At 39.1% G+C, this 20,739-nt stretch overlaps 1 protein-coding gene across 2 annotated transcripts in view; it reads right to left on the bottom strand.

Moving 5' to 3' along the window:
• The window catches only part of UBE2E2 (ubiquitin conjugating enzyme E2 E2), a 218,475-nt gene that overhangs the window by 8,043 nt on the left and 189,693 nt on the right, over nt 1-20,739 (bottom strand). For both annotated transcript variants that reach the window (XM_040548298.1, XM_040548299.1), the window contains exon 5: nt 16,542-16,689. In XM_040548298.1, the coding sequence (XP_040404232.1) occupies nt 16,542-16,689 (148 nt within the window). The remainder of the gene's footprint in view (nt 1-16,541; nt 16,690-20,739) is intronic.

Here is a 20,739-nt window from a genome sequence, read left to right as displayed (position 1 = left end):
GGGGCAGGGGAGAAGCTGCTGCTCAAGGTCTGGCTGGGCTTCAGTCACCAGGTGGTGAACAATTGCATTGCACATCACTTGCTTTGTATATTATATTATTATTAGAATTACAATCATAATTATTATTGTTATTATCATCATCATTGTCTCTTCCTTTTCTGTCCTATTAAACTGTCTTTACCTCAGTCCATGAGTTTTTACCTTTTTTTTTAATTTCATTTTTCTGATTCTCTCCCTCATCCCACTTTGGGGTATGGGGAGTGATTGAATGGCTGCATGGTGCTTAGCTGCCTGCCAGGTTAAACCACGACAGTCCTTCAAGGGTTCTTCCCACGAAAGAAAAATAATGAGAGATTCAGTAAGATATCCTTTGACATATTCTTCTTAGATACAAGGTGATCTAACTTGTTGGAGTCAGAAGAAACAAAGACTGACTTTGTTATGTCACTTCTCTGTTTCAGACAAAACCCAAGACTGTCTTTCCAGGTATAACATGGGAAATAAGGAAATACAGGGCAGATGTTTAAGAACCTGAGACAAGGTCTCAACAGATCTGAACATTTACACTCATCACCTCCGCAGTTAGGGAACTAAGTGAAAGTTGTGCTATATAAAATAGCTTGGAGAGTGTATAACTTTAAAGCCTAAGTTTTGAAAAAGGCTTTGTTCCTAGCTAGGAAAGCTAGCCTAGTGGTCACTGTGCTAACATAGGGATAAAGGAGACTTATGATTTTGCATAAGGCTTCCTATTAAGTTGTATTCACCAGTACATCCCACAGGCCTGGTCACCCAATCATCCAGTCCTTGCCTACCTCTCTAGCTATACACCTAATGCCTTTTTCCTGGGAAAGATCAGGGTAGGTGTAGGAGGAGAAAGAGAACATGATAAAGAATGGAAGATCTTGAGGTCTCTTTCTGTTGTACAGCCAGGGTATGTGTCTGGGCAGGTAAGCAGGGAAGCAGTCACATCACACTGCTTGCAAGGAGTGAAATTCTGGAGTGCTTCATGGTCTTCGTGGTTTGCAAGTAGTCATGATGACCCTAAGAAAGTTAAGTGGTCATACACTGGTGCCTTAATTTCCCCTCTGTAAAAGTGAGCTAATGCTTCTCCATCACACAGGATATTCTGAGAATACATACACTAAAAATTGCAAGTTATCTGGCTACTGTAGTAAATGTGGCTGTATAGACGTGTCATAAAGAGGCTGTACGCCATGACTTCACTCTAAATTTTGAGCTCTGTGGAATCGTCAGAAACACATCTGACTTCTGTTAGTTCATATAGTGTCTGGAAGAGTTGTTACACAAATATTAAGGCATATATGACTTGATTCCAATGTCCAAACTGATGTCTGGAGGAACATGTTATCTATCTTCAAAAATAAAAGCGCTCTGCAAATCCAGTTTAGAAAACATCCATTTACTAAAACATTTTGGATATATGGAAGGAGAAATTCATCCCTCTCTCTAGACTTGCATTTGATTGCTGTCAGGCTACCTACCACAGATCTGTGTGAAATATGAGGCTGCCCCAGAAAAAGATGTTCCAGAAATAAGGAGTATTATCTGGCCCAATTTTATTAACATGGCTCTTAAAGGAAAACGCTGGCAGTGATTCATCTCTGTATCTTGCCAAGGGAAATCATTCTTGTCATTTTTTTTTTTCTGACTGCAGTTTTTAGCAGGGTTTCTATAAACTTCAGGGGCTGGCTGGGAGTTAGCTGAGGCAATCATGGATCAACGAGGCACAGTGTACCGATCTTGAAGAGTTGTCTTTAATTAAGGAAGAACATGCACCTATTAGAAGTGCTATCATGCTGGAACAATTAAAGTTCTGAAATAACACACTTTACTTTGATGCTTGGATGCATTTCAAAATTAAAAGCATGGATACATTAGTGAAGTATCTGTTCACAACAATGAATTTGATTGAGAAACAGTCATTGTCATTAGTAAAAAAATTAATAAAAAAGTTTTAGCAACTAAGAACCTGATATGGAAGACATTACATGGCACATGGCTTGATAAAATTTCAGCAAATGTATTATAACAATATGCATTCACCTCATGAAAGATCACTGAGTAGATAATAAAGGAATTACTCAAAATGCTGTCAAACAACCAAAATGCTAAGATCCATACTGTAACTGGCATGTATCCACAGGTTGATAACTATATTTTCAGAAAAAAAAAATAAAATACTGTGGATGTTTATTTTTGTCTCAAGATTTACTGAAGGAGAGAGAGGTATTCTATATGAATTCCAGTGTGTTTAAAATTTATTTCTTTTAAAGAAAAAAGAACCGTTTTTTTTTTTTTTTTTTCTGGATTTCTCTCTTCTCACTTCCCACTAATTACCATCTCTGAGGAAAGAGGTGACCTGTGAGTCTTAAACATCCCAAATGAACAGTTTAATCCCAAAGTGACTGGGTATAAAGGCATTTCCCATGCCCATGCTTTGTGTACTGTCAGACATCCCATAACTACAGGCACCAAATGTAGATTTGCAACTGCAGGAAACCAGTTGGTCCAACAGGATCCACCTACTGTGTGGATTTCCAGGGGACAGGGAGGGGTGCGAATATTACTGTATAGGTACTGCATTGTCTTGTCTTTTGGTTGCATTTTGATGGTGAGAGGAAAATGAGTCCCAAAGGTATCTTCACTTTTAGGAGAAGGGTTTGAATGTGAGCAATACCAAAATCTTCAACTTAGACACATCAGGGTCATTTTAGGTCAGATACAGGAGTCATCTGAATCCTGCTCTTGAATCTATCCCTTTGTTCCTTTACTGCAATTAATCCAGGGAGTAACCAGAAAAGCCTGCATACATTATGAATGCTGCTTATTTTGGTTTAATCTGATTTTCTCTTTCTCGTCCTTTTAAATCTTGTTATTAATTCAACTCATTTAAATCCAAAACTGTTATTAGGAATCCCATACAGAATGTCAAAGGAATACAAGAAGCTTTTACTTACAAAGAAGACGGTTGGTGAAGAATTTTAGTCCTATTAATACCAATAGGACTCCCTTTCCATAGTCCAGGGCCTGAAATCCCTTGGGAAGTTGAACATCCCTTGGAACAGGAATAGGAACTTCGGTGTGCCTTGCATTAGCACACCTCTTACTCTTTTCCAGTAACTCAAAAATAGTCTGGCCTCTTAACTATTTAAACTCATCTATTTAAGTTGCCTATTTTTCCCTTCTTCCCAGGGAACATGTGGAAGGAGGTTGCACCATGAGGCAGTGGAAGGAAAATGCCTGGAAATGACCATGTGGTGCTTAGGGACATGGTTTAGTGGTAGACTTGGCAGTGTTGGGTTAATGGTTGGACTTGATGTTCTTATAGGTCTTCTCCAACCTAAACGATTCTATGATTCTATGTTCAGGGGTTTTGTTGCCATGGCCCAGATGGGTTTTTAATGGGGCAGACTTCTTGGGGCTTTTAAGGACTGCAGGCACAGGTCATTTGAGCCAGGCTGTGTGATGGCATGTTGAGACTGTACCTCATGCTTGCCATCTGTATCTGTGTCTCACACTCTCCTAGAGGAGGCGTCCCAAAATGTTATTGTGCTGTGAATGTACGAAATACAGGTGCCTTCTCAGCAGAGTATGGGAAAGGGGTCTATGGAGTCAGTGACGTGTGACACTTGACAGGTTTCTGACAGTCCAGAGTGGTGAACTTTGATCCCTTGGGTGCTGCAGAATATAGAGCAACAATGTCCTACCAAAAGATGCATCCAAGGAAGATGCTTGTACCATGTGGCTACCAGTGCATGGTGGCTCAATAAAGCATGAAAAGTGGGGTACCATCCTGAATATTTACACAGGCTAGTTATAGCAGTACTTCTGGAGATACTAAGTACTCAGGTGACATGGAGTACTGCAGAACGGGAGCAGGGTGGTGCCAGCTCTGGCAATGAGGAATCAGCAGGTGAGTGAGAAAATAACCTCATTTTAGTAACCAAATGGACTATCCATTTCTAAATTAACTTCTGAACATGAATATAATTAAGCTTAATTAAGAACAAGTTCTAATAGGACTAGAAGGAAAAACAGGTTAAACAAAATAATTAGCCTTCATCATGCAGGCAGGTTTGGCTCCTGGATTAGTTGCAATGAAGTTACATGACAACTCTGGATGAAGATGGAGTTTATGACATTTACAGTGACAATTTTATATTTAATAACAGGTAAAATAACTTTCATTGGATATCCTATCTTTCCTGTGTGAGGGATCATACTGACTCCATTGTCATGCCTAGCTAAATGATAGTCAATTTGTCAAGGGATTTCAGGCATTGGCCTATAAAGTGCTAAGACTGATCTGTAGGAAAAAATGTACAAGGTAGAGATGAAAAAGACATGGAAGGTCATGAGGGCATTCCTTCTGCTAGTATAATATTGTGTCTTACAGTTATTTCTAGTTCTATGCCACTTTATCTAATCTGTATTATAAAAATCATGTGATGAGGATTCCAGCCCTTGAGAATTCTCCAAAATCTAATTCATCTTAAAGCTGCAAAATGCTCCGATTCATACAAGGGCCTTTTTTTCTACACCTTGTGCTGATGGAACATTCTACAAACAATTTATTAATCAAAGTTCTATTTCTGTGTCCCATATGAAAATGAAATCTTACATTACAGCCCATCTTTAGGTTTAGGACAGTTACACCATACACGTTGCTATTTAAGTAACTGTCGCCTACTCCGATTAATGCACCTGAACTTAATTTGCTATGAAAATAGGGATTCCGAAACACACACTGCATATAATTTGACTTATTTCTTGCCTTTGATGGATCTGCAAAACTGTGAAAAAACAAACAACTGTTTCCTCCTCCCCTGCTGAACAATGTAGAAAATTAGCCATGCAAAATACAAAAAGACATATCTTGCAGTAGTGTAAATCATCTCTAAAGGTAGAATCTGAACAACTCAGGAATGCTAATTTCTGAAATCCTACTCAAGGAAGTGAGAGACTAAATGATTTAATAGCTAGCTTATTTACACCCAGGATTATAAATATTGTTTTAGTTTAGTCAGGACTGACTCTACATTCTTGTTGTGAATCTGCTAAAGAGCCAAATTTAGCAAGCTTTTCAGGAACTTACAAAATATGCAATGGTGTGATTTCTATGGTGAAACAAGAATAACTGTATTTTAAGAACAGGATGAAATAGCCTTAAAATAGTTGTGCTAATCAGTGTCCTGGAGGTGGCTCATAGGCAGTTAGAAATATATGGTAATACATTTAAAATTCTGCCCTTGCCTTCATGTAAGAAAAGGTATAGCAGGAAAAGAAACAAGCAAGCAAACAAACAAACAAACAAAAACCAACACAATAAAATTGAACAAAATCTAAATGAGATATCTGGGGTAAGATATTCAGCAGGAATGATGCCAATTTGTTCCAGCTGAGATTTCAGCTATTTGTACTAACTGAAATAATGAATATTAGATAAAATTATTATGAGATTAGAGAATTAAGTGTAGGGATACAGAGAAAATATGATGTCTCACATTATTTACTTTCTAGTTTTAATTATTTTTTCCTTATACATATACAGTTCTATTAGTGAGAAAATATATCCATTAAGGAAACAAGAATAATTTTCATCAGTGGAAATAGAATTGTCTAAGCCAGTGTAAATAGGAACATGTCTGCATTGGCTAGAAAAAATCTGCATGAAACAAAGAAAATACACATAATGAGGACTTTATATTTTATATATATGAAATAACTCCTTTATCTAAACCCTTTACCTGGTAAAATATTTAACATTGATGACTTATTTTGGTCCTGGTTCGCACAAAGATTTACTATGGGTATGCATTAAATTACCTGTCTTCTCTCTATGGTAATACCATAGGAAATCTCCACTGGCATTATTTTAAGTTATATATGTTTATTGGCAGGAAAATATATCGTAACCTTTTGTATTTGTAGCATTTATCGCTCATGCATTCTTACAAGTACTTTTAATTTCATGATGGCTAAAGTCCATTTACATTTATTTATTGATATCGATGTACAAGGCCTCTTTATTTATTTTGGATTTTGGTCAATCTCTGATTTAATCAAATGCCATTGATGGTTGGATATTATTATATCTGAAGTTCAATTTTTCTCACATTGCCTTAAATGAAAAAAAAAAAAACCAAAACCACAATAGGAGTAGAAAATTTATTGAAAAGGACAAGAAATCATTAACAGCATTATCAGACCTTTCCCATTTAAGGAATGATTAAATCTAAGCTTATTTTGTCTGGAAAAAAAAAAAGACAAAAAAAAAAATGTGACAGGTACTTTTATAAAGGAGATTATTAAAAAGAAGTGGTCTTGCTGATCCTTTCATAGTGAGAAAAGAACACAAACAAAAACAAATCAACACATTTAGAGAAGGTTGAAAGGAAGTAGATATTTCATACACCAAATAGTTGAACACATACAAGAATACAGTGTAGGAATACTAGAAGGTAATTTAGGAAAATTAAGAAAGGATTAGGAAGCACACTAGTCATGGCACCACCTAAGTTACCACTGCTAAGGCTTTTACTGCTCATGCTACATCACATAATCTGATCATTAGCTGTGGTTAAGAGGGAATTTCCTCTCAAATATTACGTGTGAGTGAAGTGCTTTGAGGGAATTTTACACTTTTCACAGAACCACTGAGCAATAAGCAGTTGCAGGCAACATACCTACTGAATGGCGCATGACTGTTTTTCTGCTTGAGAATGGCTATTCTCTTCCTTTTAACCATCATTCTTTGTAGAGTTACAGATACACCAGATAAAAATAAAGGATAGGGTAAGAGCATGTGTGACAGGTATCTGGAGCTATAGCTAATGACTTTAGACACCACAAAATCCAGATTGAACATTTTATTTTTAAAAACTAAGCTCTGCCATTTACTTTCTAAAGTACATAAAACCACCAATATTCTTATGCAGTTAACTCCAGTCACATTGCAGAGAAAAATATACTTAAACAGACTGCAGACTTCTGAAAGTGTGCATGTTTAAACTAAATATTTCTAAACAACCTTATTTCTGTAGTAGTGCTAATCTTTTTAACAATGTCTTGAGAGTTTTGAACAGTATAAATCTCAACACATGAAATGCCTCTATGCCCCCGAACAACACTCTTCTACCCATACGGTGTTGTCAGTATGTAACTGAAAAGAGCAAAGATTTAGGCCAACATAAACAGCAATCCTGATCCAAGCCTCCTCCCTCTGCACGCATAATTAGGAGATATTCCAAGACATATTTTCCTGAGAAATACTAAAAGGATGACAGTTCACAAATGTTTTTCCTGCTGTTATAATAATCCCCACAGTCATGAGTTCATGTTGTGGGGACTGGGTCCGTTGATAGGAACAAAATCTCATAACATTTTTATCACCTCTTTATGGACAAGCAAATTAATTCTCTTTTAATGCTTATCTATGCATAATTTTCATAAAGTGCTGCTGCATTGCTTGCATTTATATATGTTTAATTTCACTTTTATACATTACGTCCACAGAGTTTAAAACATACAGGTGTACATGTCTGCAAATAAAATAAAAATAAAGACCAGATGTCAACAAGTCTGTAGTTTCCTGAGTGTACAGAGTCCCTAGAGGGACTTAAGATACCTAAATCCCCCTGGGAGTACTGAAAAAACTGCTGCTTGTCTGCCTGCATCTTTAGGTGCCTAAATTTCTTCAACATATTGGTGCTGTGTGTCCAGCTCATAAGATAAGAAACTATATGTGAGTAAAACCATAGTATAGTAATTAGCATAGTATATATACTATAGTATGGTACAGATAGCACAGCACAATATCTTTTAAAAGGTATGGAAAGAGAAAGCAATGATAGATTAACAAGAATTAGTAAATATCAGCTCCAGAACATATGATACAATCAGTCCACACATGTACATATTACTTCAATAGATATTCAGCAGGTTCTATAGAAATGGCATGGGAACTTGAAGTATTTAAAGACAAATAGGTACTTTCTCGCAAAAAGAGCCAGAAAGAGCCATGAGCTTTGCTCATATGAATGAAATGGATGCTGATGCGTTTTTCCCAAGGCAATACTGTCTTGGACTTTGTCATTCTGCAGTCACAGAGAGCAGAACTAAAATGATCAGTTTTGTGTTTCATTTTCTTTTCATGCTATGTTAGAACAACTTACTAGGATGGCCTTATGTGAAAGTCAGCCACGTGCACCCATCCACTCTGCTTATAATCCAGTAGTGCCAATATAGCAGAGAGACCACACTCGACCTTTGTGTTTGTTAAGGAAAAGCCTCAGAAGTGAGCTAAATCCATTTGGAGACATCCCAAGGTAGAGATTTTAAAAAGGACAGAAAGGTTACATCGCAACTTAGAACCACATAACAACATTACTCCATGAGTTGATTCCTAACTGTTCTAACTTTTGTTTGCCATCTCTTATTTGTTGCCATGTTTGAGTGACAAGGCATAGGTTTTTTTTTGCTGCTCAGGATACAAAGAGAGCATTTTCCATTGTGCTGAAACAGTCTAGAAACCATCCCATTTCCTGACAGTATACAAACTCTGAAGAAAAGGGAAAAATAGCTCCAAGCTGAAGAATATAAATAATCTCAGACAACAGAGCAATTTCATTGTTTACACAACCCTCTGCTGCTTACAAAAGGGATATATGGCAAAATGAGGTTATTTTGTTGTAAATCTGATAGTACTGTACTATGACAGTGCAACTGGTAGCCTGTGGGTGCCAGAGAAGAATCAAAGCATCAGTGGTTAGCCAGCCTAATAGAATTGACCAAATTAAATATTATTTTGCCAATTTCTAAGAATTTTGCTCATTATTCAGAATATTCACCACACTTGACAAATGTACTCAAACATGGTTTGGATTATTGCAGAAGGAGTATTTATGATTTTTCTGTTTTCTGTATGTCTTGACAAAAATATTCTAAACGAAAATCATATTCCATTACAAAGCAGTGGAAAATATATTTGGGTACAGGGGAGACTAGAAGTCCTTTTAATAAACTGAACAAAGCTGTTAAGCTGCTAAATGGGAAGAAGAAAAAAAAATCAGATTTGATTCTGAAGTAAAGTTTTTTGATAGCAGCAAAACGTGCAGATTATGCCTTTAAGGGAAAAAATTACAGGAATGAGGAAAATGAGAAGTGGCTCATCCCTTAAACTTGCTGTCATCCAGAGTTTCTAAATTCACTTCACAACTTGGGGTGAGGGGAAAAGAAGGAATGATAATTGGAAAGCCTAAAAAATTGCAGAAGGAACATCTGACATGAACCGGCGTTGACAGAAAGCAGCCTCTGCTATGGAGAAGCACCAGATGAGGACAAATATCATGCATGCTTCCTCTTAGGTCTAGATGTATAGAAGAAGAGAAGAAAGAACAGACACCTCCAGCCTGCCGAGCACCGAGGGGCATGGACCTGTTCCTCATTACCCGGGGCTGGGTAGCTATTTTAGAGTTAGGACATGGAAGCCAAACAGCAGAGTTGTGACCACAAGTCAGCCAAATCCTTGCTTGGAGCCAAACACTCCAGCATGGAACAGATTTTGTTTTTACAGCTATGTTACATTTTCCTTTATTAAGCTGCCTTAGATTTATTTTTAATCTTTTTTTTTTTTTTTTTTGTCTTCTTTTTTTGGACAGGCTAGTGTTTTCAGATCTTTCAGTAATTCTGAAAACAGATCTTTTTATTGATACAGTGGACACCTATTAGCCTGTTAAAATGCATGGTGGTATGGCTGGAGCTTATCGGCTGAGAAAACAGAGCTGTTCCTGTGCTCCTGTGGAATCTAAAGCAGATAAAACAGATGCTCACTTTAAAAGTGGCCACAGTGGTTTTGGATGTTACTGCCCCTGTACCAGAGGCGATCACCCTGAAGTGGTATCAGAAGGGAGCATGTCCAGGGGCATCAAGTCGAAGGCTGGCAGTTGAACCCAACCTCTCAGCAGATGGTTTTTCCTGAGAGAGTTCACATGAACCCACTTCTCGGTGCCGATGGTGGGACAAGGCCCAGTCCATGGGTGCTGTGGGTGGCTGTGAGGGACCTCCTCAACCAGCCGATCCACATGGGCCAGTGCCAACGTACCCGCATATACTACTAGTTAGTGATGCAGGAACTGTTACAATCACTTAGATGAGGCTAGGTTTTCCCAAACCCTACCACAAATTCAGACTGTAGGCTCCCATAACTTCCTAGAAGTGAGTCTGTCCGCATGCCCTGGGCCCAGTGCTAGGCACGCAGCCATGCATCACAGCTGGAACCCTCCCAGCAGTGAGCTGTGGGGTGGCTGCTGACGGTGGGCCTGCCGAGGGATGGTGCCGTGGCACTGCAGCACAATGACAGGCTCCTTCCCAAAGAGCATGCTATTGGCTGAGAGGGAGGAATGGCTGGGAAGTCAGGACAGTGTGCTAAACCGAGCCTTTCCCTCGCACCTCTTCTGACTTAACTCTTCCCACCCACTAGGGTTTTGCAAAGCTCCTGGACACAGCAGCAATTCCAGCAGCTTTGTAGCAGGGCAAATACCACTCAGGCTTTTAGGGCTTTTATTGTTTATGTTGAAAAGTCACTCTCCAAAGTGCTGTTTCTGATCCCATTGAGGATCAAAGATATACATTAAATTACACTATTGAATCCTTTTCTGCAAAGGATGACAGAGCTGGGATTTTATACTCCCAGCAGTAAGAGTATAGAGACTTGCAAACCTTTAGAAAAGCAAGAAAAAAAAATGAAGAAAAAATACTGTAATAACTGTATCCCATCTCTTAATTCCAGCACGCTCATGCAGGTGGAGGTAAGGGTACTAGTATTTTTTTGGCAGAAAATACTTAGACAAACCTAAATCATGCCAAACCACATGAATAAATTGTAATAGTAACTGAAAAGCAATGATAATACGTTATCAGTAACTGCCAACTACACCATTACTGTGATGAAAACAATGAAGTTTCTGGGAAAGATAAAGGCAAAACATGAGGATGACTAATATAAAGAAAGCTTGAAAGCATGTCTCATGTCCCTTAGTGAGATGACTAAAATCCCTATAACCTTAGGATGTCGTTTGACTTTGTTTATCTGTGCCTAGATAAATGCAAGTCATTAAAATGCACAGCCATATTACTTAGTGCGGGTTAACAAAGTATGAAACCATCTAGTAAAGTCATGATTCATGGCAGTACTTGTAAAAAACAGCATGCATACTTCTAACTGAGGTATTATATTTGAGTACCACACATGCATCACAAAGTTTTTTAACATAAACAGTCTACTTTTCAGACATGCTGAGCAACTGAACTCCTATAAAAATTGATGGGACTCACATCAAAGTAATGCAGCGATATCCATCCAGCTCATTTACTTTTATGCGTGCTCTCACTGCTGAGGACACGCACATGCTTCCATCTGAAACTATGTTCACAGCAAACTTTAAATATATGACTGAACAAACTGCTTCACACTTTCTGTGGTGCTTAAAGGATAACAAGAGATAAGCAGCTTTACACTGCTAATATAACATGCCAGTGCGGGATCTAAAAGCAGAGTCACAACAACTAACCTGGGTAGTGCTGATCCAGGTTAAGCAGTTACTGCTGTCACTTGTTTGCTCATTTTCTTTGCCACAGGTCAATGCAGTATTCTTATAAAAGCTTTATTTCTTTTCCCTCCCTCCCTCCTTCCTTCCTTCCTTCCTTCCTTCCTTCCTTCCTTCCCCATTCCCTTTCCCGTTCCCTTTCCCTTTCCCTTTCCCTTTCCCTTTCCCTTTCCCTTTCCCTTTCCCTTTCCCTTTCCAAATCATTTCATTGAATTGGGTTAGAAAGCAGACAAATGGTGTAAATGACAGAGCTAAGAAAGAATCAGCCTTTGGCAGGGCTGCGAGTGAGACAGGAACATCCAACTGGGAACAGTAAATTTTTCAGTCTGGATGATGGTGACCACCAGCAGGTTAGCCCGTCTAGCTGTGCCTCATGCACTGATGAACTCCCCACAAATCAGCCACGTTCAGGAAGGATGACTTCAGCCTGACGCAGGGGCAGAAGAGGGCAGCGAGGGTGATAAGGGGAATGGAAAGGCCGTCTTATGGGTGGAAGTGAATATACACAGGCCTGGTTAGTGTGCAGCAAATAAAGACAAGAGGAAAGAGGGTGGATCTTCATTAATACACCAGGAATGAAAAACAGCAAGGGAAAATAGTAATTTAAGCTATAGGATAAAAGTTGCTGAAAAACAAGCTAGTATAAAATTCCCATGCATCAATTTAGGCTAGAAATTTGGCAGAGGTTTCTAAAGAGTGAAGAAAGTGAAGCTCATACAGCCTCTCAGTAGTTAGTTGTGTTTCAGCGCCCAGCCAAATGTTCAGTGGAACCAGACACACTTTGGGGAAAAAAACGCCATGGCTGCTTACAGCCTCAGGCCGTACCTTCCCACCCTCTCTCCTGCAGCACCACACAAATCCCCATCTGGAAGGTGGTGCCTGTCAGTGCCCAAATGAGGTCACGGGGCACAGTCTGTCCCGCAGGGACCAGGGGCAGCAGCAAGGCCAAGGCACCAGGTCCAGTTTTCCTGGTAGGGAATGCCAGTGGAGCAATCAAGGGACAGAGATCTTACTGGCTGTAGAACTGTTGTGTGGAAGAAATGGTACTTAACTACAGGTAAACAATGACGAAAAAGTGATGGAGATTTAGCAGGTTTTGCTCTAATGTCCTAATCAAGGCTTAGCCATGTGTTATTAAGCAGACATGGCTTGACGTTAGACTGTTCAGACATCAGGGACAACCAGGCCAGCAAAGTTCAGATTTTGCATGTGTGAAAAAGGAGGCCATGCGAAGGAAAAAGTTTCAGGGCAGTCTTGTCAATGTTTCAGTTCATTTCTTCTGTAGCAAATGAGAATTTTCCATAAGACTTGAGAACCTTTGGCAGGGCTGAGATGGGAATGACCAACAGAGAGCAGTAAACATTTTAACCCAGCTCATCATCATCAGCTGTCTAAATATAAAAATAATTAATTTCTTTCAATCTCTGTAAAAATACAAAACCTCAGGGGCCATCCACACTTGAAAGCTATTTTGGATTAAGGTAGTATGGGAATTTATACTCCCAGGGCTACTTTTCCATACTTAATGTACAGTTGACTTTTACTCCATGTAAGACAGTTTTTCCTCACAATATATTTTCAAAAGAGGCAGTGTCCACACATGGAGTTACTCTGGAATAACTAACATGTAGGCAAGCCCTAGCAGCTAACACTGGAAGTAAATACGTTCATCACTTGAGCACACAGCCTACGAGCACTTACTCACACACACAGTTTTATGTAGATGAATGCATTTACCAGGTTTTGTAGGGTTGCTCATGCACATGCTGAAATGTTTACAGGACTGGGGCCCTGCTTTGAAGAAGAGATGTGTGCTGTGTCCCAGAGTACCACCTTAAAGAGAGGCAGTAATCCCCAGACTGAATGCTAGCACATCCCATCATTTCTCCCATCTCTCTGATACCATTCCAGTTGGCTCTCCTGCACTGACAGATAATTCACACATGTTCATGTACACACAAATACTACGGCACCCTTTCCCCCCACAAAAAAAGTCAGCCAGCTGTTACAAAATTCAGACATTTCATTAACACAGTTTACCTTCTGATGCTGCCAAGCAAAATAGAGACAATTAATAACAATCAGGACTGAAGGGTCTGAGACAGCTTATGAGTAAAGGATTATATGAGTTGTTTAAAATGGACAAACTAGCTCCTGCCTTGAGTGATATGGAACAAAGGGTGGTGATGTATAACCAGGGAGGAAAGAAACTCTCTTCGTGTCTTTTGTAGATGGCTGTGTGAATGACAGAAGCGGCAGGAGCAAATACCTCTTTTCATTTGCTCAGCCTGCTGGAGAAGAATAGCAGTGCTTGCCAACGAAGCTGCAGCTGTGCTCTGGCTCAGTTTAATCACTGTATATGACTGAGGGTTAATTAGCTGCCATTCTTACTGCTATTTGTTGTTCTAATGAAGATTTGCATAAATGTAAGGCTGGGGGTAACTGATACTTGATTCTTCCCTTCAGAGGGGCTGGGGGTGGAAAACTCACCCATCCCAAGTGTTTATGTTTGTGGGAGATTCAGTGTTTCCTTTCCATTTGACCTGATCTACTTCTGTCTGATGAATAGTGAACAAAGAGTTCAAAGTTGCTTATCAAATCGAGATCCCTGTTGGGTTGCTGCCTTTAAAAAGGAGCCAACTAGTTTGATGAAGAGAGGACTCGGGGATTAGAAAATTACTTCCAGCTGACAGAGAGCAAAATACATACATATATATATATAATAATACATATAAGTATATGATATATATCTCAGTGATATATATAGATACATATCCCTATCTTTCTCTATCTATCTATCTATCTATCTATCCATCCATCTATCTATCAATCAATCTTATTCAATCTGGATGGCAAGGAACATCTATTCCAATGATTTGTTAATGATAAAATTTCATTTGAAATGAACGGGACAAGCAGTACAGCCAGAACAGGCTATAGCATGTTAGGCAATACACCGAAAGGTAAGAAGCCTTGTGTTGTAGATCGCTAAAATTCAAAGTTCACCTTTTAATAAAAACAAAGTATCTAACACTAGGCAAGTCATCTCAAAGGAAGGCAAAATGACTCAGCAGTTCACAGCTACTGCCATCAGCTCCTCATAAGAGGGGAACTCACAATACAAGTAAAGAAATTACATTCATTCCTCAAAAAACATAGCAAATTTTTAACAGGGCACAGTAACAAAATCCACAACCACTTCATATTTAAAGAGAATGTTTAAATTGAAAATGAAATGTCATAAAATTGTTTGACTTACTACGGTCGTGACTGCTTATGGCTACTAACTGAAAGAAACTGAAGAGTAACTTCCCATTTTTAGTACATTAACTTGTTGCATATGATCATATCCTATGGGTAACAGTTTTCAGTGTTCCTCTGACCTACTTGCTCACTGTTGTGCCAACAACATCTGTAAACTAGCCTAAGGGAAGGATAAAGACTGAGAGGGCAGAGATAGTAAATTTCCCAACTTCAAATCATTGCTTGAAACTGGCCAGCTTTCAAGCTGCCTGTATGCCTGCCTCTAAAGACAGGTGAGCACAACTGAGTGCACATCTACTTCCAGTTCCTCACTCCCCGACACAGCTCTGCTGTTAAATCCTGAAATGGCCGTATTTGCTGATAGACAGCTACTGATTTTACAGCGGTGTCTCTGAAGCTCTTTACCTGGACCTTAACACAGCTGAGCAAACATCCATTTGCTTTTCTTTAAGCTTATGTCACCAATCCACCTGCTTTTGTACAGGCACCTCTGCATCGGTTGGGGTGGCACTGCCAGAAGTCAATCTTCCTGAGAGGTAAACAGAGAGTGCCCAGCAAGCACTCCTGAAATAAATGTGCCTGGAATGAGACTGCAGGGATCCCCTACAGCTCCATCTCTCAGCTGGGAGAACGCTGCAGTTTTTAATGCTATATGCAGTAACAAACCCACATGAAAAAAATGCAGCCAATTGTAACTGAAAGTCCACTTTCACCTTATCTGGAGCTTTGAAATAACTCAGTCTCCTGTTACAGCCTTTGACTTGGCACCTGACTGCACAGGAATCTCACATTCTGGCCTTTGAAAAACGTTTTTTTATCCTTTTGGTTGGGGAGAAAATTATAGAAACAGGAAACCTAAAGTTTTAAAACCTAGATGGCAAATTAATAATAATAAAACAAAACTAAGTCTACAATAAAAACAAAACAAAACAAAACCAAAACCACAAGAACACTCAAGATATGCAAACAGATTGCTTAGTTTTTCTTTAAATGATTCTTTAGTAATTTCTATATATTACAATTTTCCACGGCTACAGTCAGAACCATTCATTGGCAAACAGGGAAAGAGAAAGTGCAAATTACAGATCTAGTGGTCAACTGCAGAAAACAAATCTAAAAGAGCTGAGGGAAGAGGTTAAGTGCTATGCTACTTAATATGAATGACAGCTTGCTTTGAATACTCATATTGGCTGTCCAGGATATTGAATAAACTTCTTTTAAATTAATTTTCATTATTTGTAGAGTCTGTGTTAGACTTCTATCATTGTCAGTACTATTAATATTCTTTTCAGAGAACATGTTATCAGCATATTTAAATGAAAGCTTTCCTTTTCAATATTTATTAACACATTAATATTTCTTGGTACAAATATCCTGTTTGTAATATCCAAATTAGTGCCTACTATAAGGTATTTTCCACTGATTAAACTTCTGAATTAACAGATTTTTATTTTCAACTACTAAAAAGGCACATGAGATCCTAAAATTGTTTTCTTTCTTTACTATGCCTCAATTTAAATGAATTTAAAACTTAATTTTTTTGGTCTCTTTTTTAGTACATAGCAGTAGAACAGTGCACCAACCATATCCCAATAGCTGACAGAACACGAATCATGAATGAACGCAAATGTGAAACTTAATTCGTCTTACCCGGGTTGCAGTCTGTGAGGAGGGAGCAGATGGAGAGGAGAACTTTAGAAATGGTTAATGCTGGACTCCAGTTGTCTTTTAAAATGTCCAGGCAGATGACGCCTTGGCTGTTAATGTTACAGTGATAGATCCTTGTCCGAAACGTTACCTAGAAAAGATAGCGTGTCTAAGTGCAGTGGTGTACAAGCCAATAATTACATGATTATTAAGCAATAAAAAAAAATTTACACAAAAGACCACTTTGCTTCCCTGGTTGAAATTACACTATTCTGCCAGTTAAAGATTGAGCAAAATAGGGATATTCATTACAAAATAAAAGTCTGCCTCCTCCAATTGTGGCCAGCAATGGAACTGGTTTCTGCAATGTAAGAATGGGACAAGTTTCCAAGTTTTCTTAGCTTCCTCTTGCCTTGGTCCCACTGATCTCATTATTCTTGCATGGGAACAAAAAGGCTATTCTTCATTTCCAAATTTAAGTCACAGTTGAATCGGTATAGTTGCTTCCAAATACCTTTTTGTTTGTGTGTGTGTATTTTATTTTTTAGGATTTCTGTATGTGCATTGGGTTTATGTGGCATGGTTTTGGCAGCAGGGGGGTGCAGGGGTGGCTTCTGTGAGCAGAGCCCGGCAGCTGCCCCATGTCAGATCAGAGCTAGCTCCAGATGGCTCCAAAGGGACCCACTGCTGGCCAGAGCCGAGCCATGAGCGACACTGGGTGGTCCTCTGGGAGAGCAGATTGAAGAAAGAAAAGGAAGGCTCCCCCCGAGCAGCCCCCATTCCCTGTTCCCCTGTGCTGCTCAAGGGGAGGACGTAGAAGAGGGTAGATGGGAGGAAGGTGTTTTTAGCTTGCTTTTATTTTCTCACTGCCCTAGTCTGTTAGAAATGGGTAATAAATTATATTAATCTCCCTATGCTGAATCTGTTTTGCCCGTGCCTATAGTTGGTGAGTGGTCTCCTTGTCCTTTATCAGCCTTTGAGCCCTTTCCATCATATTTTCTCTCCCTCTTCCTTTGAGGAGGAGCGGTTTTGGTGGAGTTAATTGCTCATCAGGGTGAAACCACCACAGTACCCATTTTATATGCTCTCCCAGGTGATCCTATATCTACTGCACTGAGGAGGAGATCATTTCTTTTAGTCTAGAATGATGTGTTTCTGCATCAAGTGGAAGATACAGACCTTTTATTTTAAAATAATTTCAGCTATTAAAGTCCTCTGTGTAGTTCAGAATAAGTACTGAGGCTACTGGATAGGAAGGGACAATACAAAACCCCTGCATCTTGGGATCTCCATGAAAGATTAATTTCTCCATCATTTCTACACAAATGACAAGTTAAACCAGATAGTTTTAATAATGTGTTCATAACATCTAAAATTAAGATGTATCATTTTGGTGGTCTACCTCATCAGCCAATAGACAGGCAGGGGGGGCATGAGACAACTGCAGGCAAAGCACACCTCAAATCTCAGAAACATGTATTCTTCACTAGAATTTGCTAGTGCTAATAACTGGGAGTACTTATGAACCTATCCCTACTCTACCATGCAGATAAATCTGGGTCTGGATAGAAATTGAAGCTGATGGCAGGCATGCCCCTTTTCTGGCTTTATTTAATACCAGAATTCCCAGTGATTTTAGGAGGACTAAGATCGGGCCACTCACCAAGAACCAGAACAGAGGACACAACTGAAGTAACATGGTACCTGTTCTACCTCTATTAAGAAAAAAATCACTATCTAACATGGAGCAATTCTGCCCCTTTTGATTAAATCAAGACGCTTTGACAAAATAATGGAAGGAAAAGGCAGTAGATTTCTGGTATTACAGCGCTAGATTCAAGAAGAAATATTTATTCTCGTAAGTACTTTTCCACATAAATCTGGGAAAGCGTTCCTGGAGTGCAGTGTCATGGATCAGTGAGCTATGTGACAAAGATCCCAACAAAGAAAGCTCACCAGTTTTTACATGCAGCTAAAGGTATTGCCAACTGATAGGCCACTTGAACAGTTTGCCGCTCTGTACTCTACATATTCATAAGTTCTTTCCTTTTTCCCCTAATGTCGTGGTTTCACTTATTCTTTTCCAGCCTAAGTGCTTCACTTCCAATACCTTTATGAGAATTTTAAATATTTCTGGCACAATGAGCTCAATTCATCCAAACACTATAGCCAGACAATCTTTTTTTTTTCTTTTTTTTTTTTTTTTCTCCCATAAGAACTCCAAGCACATCCAGCGTTTGGAGTGAAAAGTCTCAAAAAGATCAAAAAAGCAGTGTTCAGTGATAAAATTAAATGTTCATCTACAAAGAGAAGTTATTGTGAATAAGGAAGGTTACAAATGCACAGAAGTGGCAAAATGCCTTACACTGTGTGTTAAAAGTGTCCACAAAGGGAGTTGGTGTGGAGGAGCACCCTGTAAATATTAGGTCAGTGTTCATTAGGTCAGTGTTCATTAGGTCCCCAGACAGATTAACTCTAAGGCACTATTAATACCTGATATAACACCTGATATAACACTGAATCAGGGAATATTTCACAGCAGGCTGTCCCAAGACTCAGGCAAACACTTCAGTATTGGCTTAATTATAAGTATTATATTCTTACTTAGTATATAGTTGGAATAAAGTTTTTGCTTAATTATTTTTCCTGAAAAAAGGTGCTTTCCTATGCTTCCATGAATAACAATTTGAGGACTTTATTCAGCAATATCTGAATACACTGAGTAAACTTTGCATGAATTAAATTGTACCTATTGTATTTATTTTAAGATAGGGGTCAGTCTAAGCTTGTAGCCTACTTAATTTTAAAAATTTTTAAAAAATTAATGCCATCAATGTGAGCCTGTATTTTAATGTGTAACTTCTGTTGTCAGCTTAGAGGACAGACACATTGCCACATGTTCCCTTTGAAACATCCAAGAAGGGACACTGGAAATTTGGCAGGACTTGGAGAGCCACTGGAATGAATGGAGGTAGTTCACATCTTATATAAACGGTTCAACACTGCATTGTCATCTTAGGCTATTAGTGGATAAATGTAGGTGGGATTACATCTGTTTGTAGTTGCAAGGCTATTTTTTGCAAATACTTAGAATTGAACTGTAGGTTTTTTCACTATGAGTATACCTTAAACCATGACACTGAGGAGGGCACCCAGTCACAAGATAAGGATCGTTGCTTATCATTGACAGATATGTCACTCACTCGCCAAACATGCCAGCACACTTGGCAATGCTTGTACAAATACACAGAGACACTTTAACAACAAAAAATTGAAGTTTTCAGAATTTCAGAAGGAGCTGTATGAATGACACGCCAGGAACTGTGGACAGGTGGTGGGAGGTGACGTTGCCCCTAGATGCCACAGAGCTTGCAATGGTTGGCGGTGGCCCACGCCACCCAGGCCTCCTTGGTCAGGGTGAAGAGACAACCACAGAAAAGATAAACAAAAGTGGTAGGGCTAGGACTGGCCCCACAGATTTCCATGTCCTGTGGCAAACTGGGAAATGCCTGCCCTCTCCCCCTTTTGTGGAGTGTTGGTGGTTTTGATGGAGCTGGCACGTGAGGAAGCAGGTGGCTCCCCAGTCCAACTCCTCAGCAACTGGGGCAGCTTGGAGGAAAACCATTACCTTCAATTACCTTGTAACCTCTGGCCTGGGGATAATTACACAACCCCCAGATCTGTTCAATTTCAAAGTGAAATTGTAATGAACTTAGGAGCTATTTTAAAAAGGGACAAGGTGAGAAGCCCCATCCCATTTTCATATGCCAGAGAAATGTAAGTAAGATGCAGGACAGCTGGGATGACATATTGCTTTCCTCATCCAGGTATTGCCTCAAATTGCATCTAACATGGGAAACGCTGACAAGGACGCTGCATTTGCCATACGCACATTTTAAAGTTATGCAGGGTCATCTCTGTTATGTATATAGAGAGAAGTCAAGTGATAACACTGTTCCAGGGGAACTCTGTTTTCTTTAATATTGTCATATTTTAACCTTTGATGCCATTTAAATGGTTCCTATAAATGATGCACTCTAATTCCATTTATTCCCTAATGAAAACACCTAAACAATCCCATTCAGAAGCTCAAGGGAGTGTGTGGGTGTATAGCAGGAGTTATCCTCCGACAATTGAATCGTAGAGGAGTAATTTATCTCTTTTTTTTTTTTTTTTCTTGAAAGATAAGTACCCTCTATGG

The sequence above is a fragment of the Cygnus olor genome, chromosome 2, assembly GCF_009769625.2.
Source record: "Cygnus olor isolate bCygOlo1 chromosome 2, bCygOlo1.pri.v2, whole genome shotgun sequence".
Taxonomy (NCBI): Eukaryota; Metazoa; Chordata; class Aves; order Anseriformes; family Anatidae; genus Cygnus; species Cygnus olor.
Note: the sequence above shows the minus strand (reverse complement) of the source record. Positions and strands in the feature narration are given on the sequence as shown.